Raw genomic sequence first — 4,530 nt, 5'->3', positions numbered from 1 at the left:
CTAACTTTTGAAATATAATTACTTGTTAGGTACATTTTTAATAATACTCAGAAGAATAATGTTGGTGTCCTGGCATTATTGGGTTTGTGCACAGATAAAAATCAGTGATGTTTTTTAAACACACACACGCACCCACACACACACACTTATAAGCCATAGCAGTACTAGTTTTGTACTTATTAAGGGTAAGTCACTTTTATTTACCTCATTGAGAAGTAATGCTTACCTGGCACTGTCCCTGATTTCACAGGCCTTCCCTGATTTCGCTCATACTTTTGCATTGTCCTTTGTAAAAAGTTTGATTTGCTGGTAAATTAGTCAGCATTACAGTCAATAAATCTAGACATTGGAGTTTTATACTTATTGTCCAAAAATACATGTTGATCCAAAAGGTGTTATTCTATTAACTTTTTTAAGTGAATTAGAGTAATATTTAAAATGTGTTCCTCATTTTTAGCCTTTATTCTGCTGTTATTTTTGGTTTTGCACTGAATTCTCGAGCGCAGAAGTTGAGAGTTATACTTTCTGGTGTCCCGCCAGTATTTATAAGACTCCCATAAAGAGAAAATGGTAATTGTGTATTATCACAACCACATTCTAAATGACTCAGTATGCAGTTCGGCATGGTACAGATAGGCAAACAGCATGATAGAAACTAAAAGTGCTATAGTGATATGGAGGTAGCAGGCTGTATGGTTTGCGGAAAGTAGTGGAAGTACCACATTTAAACATGTAAGGCCGAAAGTGTTTTGGTTTCATCATTCTAAGGTCATACAGGTGTCTGGACACTTGACAGTAGCATACACATTGAGCATTTTGGCCTTCCTGGTTGAAAAACACATTATTTTGCCTCATTACTGTAGCGTACAGCCGATTTTCAATTACTTTTCTTGGATTTTCTATAGTGCTTAACAGTGAAATATTTGGTACCATTTCAGTTTCTGTGTTATTCATGCAGTCGTAACAATGCAACGGCATGGCTGCTGAGGTTGTTCACCTGCTCCCCACGGTAAGAAACCTGGCATGCAGTCAGAGCTTGGAAAACGGTTGACTGCTTCTTCTGTTGTGGAAGTCTTACCGTGGTCGCTGTGAATATACATTTAAAACATTTGTTTTCCTTTGCAGCTTCATGCAAAAAGTATTCTGCTCGGTTACATTCAAGCTGCAACTAGAAAACACTGTTTTCAATGTATATTTTGACAGCCACTGTGGTAACATTTACAGCACAGAAGATGAAACAATCAACCGATTACTTCCGTCGTCTTCCATTACACCTCCTAATGTAATTACTCTTGTAAACAGTACAGCCAAAAAAATTGGATTTTGTTACCCAGATAAAACAAAAGCTTGAAGGCCTGCGAGAAAAGATAGCAACAGTCACTCAGAATGTGGTTGCAATAATATGTAAGTACCGAGAAAACTATAAATAACCAAAAAGGTGCAAGTCCGAATAAAAAACACAAGTAAATGAAATTCCAGACTTTAATTCCGGAAATTACAGAGAAAACTATCCCTGATGATTGAAAGCATCAGTTCTTCATAAAATCCGGAGTTTGCACTGAGATAAGTTACTCTGGGCTGCTGATCTTTCTAGTGCTTACTTTGCTCATGTTCATTATCAGCTTTATTCTAACTGTCATATTACAGCCCTGCTCAGGTTAAAGAGCATAATCAGGAAATTAGTGCATTTTTTTTTCCTCATTTTCCCCAACCACCAGCAGCTTTGACAGCCCCCACACAGTCATGGGTGATTGGGGGGGGGGGCACCTGTAGCAACTGGTATTGCAGGGGCCTAAAGCTGACTATGTAGTTAGTTGTAGTGGAGAAATGTCCAACAGCAGGGTTTAACTAAGCCAGGGGTACTATGGCAGTGGTAAAATATTTAATGGAATTGTGATGCCTGTTATTTGATAAAACACTTGTTACTATAACCAGAAATATCTCTACATTTTAAAGGAGATATAAATAAGAGTTATTACCCACCTGGTTAGTAAATATATAAGATTGCTGTACTAGGTTTTGTTGGCTAGACAGGCATGTTACAAAATATCAGGACAAGATAACTTGCTGTGGTTGGGGGTCCCCCAAGAACAGGGGACCACAAGCGACTGCAGTATTCGCCGGTGCCTAAAGCCGGCTATGAACTTTGCTCAAAAATGTTAACTTTTAGTAAGGCCAGAACCATACCTCACAACCTCTTAGCACAAACAATCTGGATAAAAGCTAAAATAATGGGAGGGCAAGGGACCAAAAATAGGGACAGATTTTAAATATTGCTCTTATAAACCTAGAAAGTTGCTATAATAAATGGTTTGTATTAGTAAGCATACATTTTTCAAAAGGATTTAAAGTCTGAAACTGAAATGGATGTCATTATCTAGTGACTTCAGTCCTCAGTGATTTGCCAAAAAGCCATAAATTTTATGAGGAACAGACCAAAAAACAGAAGCAAAACATAGACTTTCTGCGAAAATCTGGACAGTTGAGCGGTAGGTCGTGGCGAAACATGTTTTTATCCAAAATTAGTGACAACAGACATGCATGTTTATAGCTATTTTCCTTGTTAATGTACTCGTATTACATAAACATTGCCACTCACCATTGTGTAAGGGTTTTCAGCCTTCCATGCAAAATACTTACTAAGGTTATTAATTATGCTGTAGGTGGATTGGACACTCTAAATTGGCCCTACGCGTGCGTTCGTGCGCGTACCTTCAGTGGAAGGTTAGGCGCCGCCGCGCCGGGCTGGCAATTCGACACCGTAAAACTTCACAGCTAATGGTGAGCGGACAAGGAGATCCGCTGTGGCGATTCCCTGACCTGGAAAAGCCGAAAGAAGATTATTTTGGAATTAATGTTTACAAGTTTAACAGATCTGCTGTCTGCCAAGCAGGTTAACTACGTATGACTTCAATTCTGATTTCTTTTCATTCATAACTTTCATATCGCATCCGCATCTGAAACACCTAGATGTAGCCTCGTGTTTATTTATTTATCTTGTAGACTAAGCTACATTCTTAACAACTGTAACTCTACTATAGGTGCGAAGTACCCGCGAGCAGACACATATACGTACGCGCGCAGAAAGAAAACGACGTGATACGCAAACGTTCTGGTTGCTACAGACGCGTAATCTTGACAACCGCAATGGAGGACGACAGTACAGGGACAACTTCTGACAGTATTATCGCCGAATTTAACAGTTACGAGGACTTTTTAGACTCGCAGATCACTGCTCTTGATTTATATTATTTGGAGGATGAGGAGTTGGCTCGTCAGCTGGTGGAGCTGGGATACAGGGGAAGTGGGGAAGTACTGAAAAGAGAAGAGTTTGAAGCTCGCAAGGCTGCAGCAGAGGCTTCTAGGCTGTCCAAAAGAAGTCACCAAAGGACACTTGCAAGTGCTGGAAAAGAGCTAACTGATAATTTTCTGCAAGCACTGGCACAAAGAGAGGATGCCAACCGTAGTGGAAAAATGACTTCGATCATTTTCATACGAGACCACAACAGTCATGGCCAGGAGATTTCAGGGTATATTGACTATGCCCATAGGTTGAAAACTGAGGACTTCGAACCTTACTTCAGTGGAAAGAAGAAACTTCTTCCCCGGCTTACTGACCTTAGCTTTTATAACTGGGAGACCCATGTATCCACTTCAAATCACAGTACAAATTTTCAAGTGATTTCTGAAAACGCAATGGGATTACTTTTCAAAAATAAGAGAGACCGGAAAATAGTAAATGTAGATCCGAAGGCCTCCCCGGGGGATAATTCTACACGGAATTTAATCGCTACAGACCTATATGTGCAGGCAGTAATTTATGATCATATTATGAGGAGAAAGACTTAAATATGATGTGATCCATTTTGATTTTCCTTAGAATTCTGTCAGATAAAATAATCTCCTGTAGAAAAATTATGTCTGATATTCTCCAAAATGAATTACTTCATACCAGTTTGATATGTCATAATCTCTGAAAGTCAACTTCAGAAGTCAATATAGCAGTATATGACAACACTTTTAAAGATATCTCAGAAATAATTTAGATTAGAAGAATTAATATGTACTCTGTATAATGTTATCAAGATAATGCCACAGAGATGTATTCCATTTAGGTAGCAACAGAGTTTGAAATACGTTAGATGCAGTGTCATAATTTGCTACATATGGTAACCAAAGTCAATAAATTTCTGTGCTTGAAAACTGCAGCTATAAATTGACTCTTTCTTAATAACCTAAACCCAGGAGCCATTGCCCAAGAAAACTTGTCTCGTGGCTCTAGTTCTAATGGGATTCTCCTAAAGTTTCCATCTCACAAAAGCAAACCAATGCTGAGGTTTCATATTGATGTAATAAAATAAAATTTGTGTAGAAAATGCCATCACATACTGCCTGTTTCAGTTAAGAAATAACAAGTAAATCTAGCATTAAAATTTTAAAGAAAGCAGAATATGTCTTTTGACAGAGAGCCACTGATCCATATGCTTTACCCCCCCTCCCCCCCATTGTAGATATTGTTTCCTATGCCCC

The 4,530-nt window shown here is 38.7% G+C and overlaps 1 protein-coding gene across 1 annotated transcript; it reads left to right on the top strand.

The window, feature by feature from the left end:
• The first annotated feature begins 2,734 nt into the window (after positions 1-2,734).
• On the top strand, positions 2,735-4,208 carry CFAP299 (cilia and flagella associated protein 299). Its single transcript, XM_044078707.1, has one exon. It carries the CDS (start codon positions 3,148-3,150, stop codon positions 3,847-3,849), a length of 702 nt encoding a protein of 233 aa, XP_043934642.1. The 5' UTR covers positions 2,735-3,147; the 3' UTR covers positions 3,850-4,208.
• The last annotated feature ends 322 nt before the right edge of the window (positions 4,209-4,530 follow it).

This window comes from Protopterus annectens, chromosome 7.part1 (genome assembly GCF_019279795.1).
Source record: "Protopterus annectens isolate FY-2018-M chromosome 7.part1, PAN1.0, whole genome shotgun sequence".
Classification (NCBI taxonomy): domain Eukaryota; kingdom Metazoa; phylum Chordata; order Ceratodontiformes; family Protopteridae; genus Protopterus; species Protopterus annectens.
The sequence above is the reverse complement of the archived record's forward strand: the minus strand, read 5'-3'. Positions and strand labels throughout refer to the sequence as shown.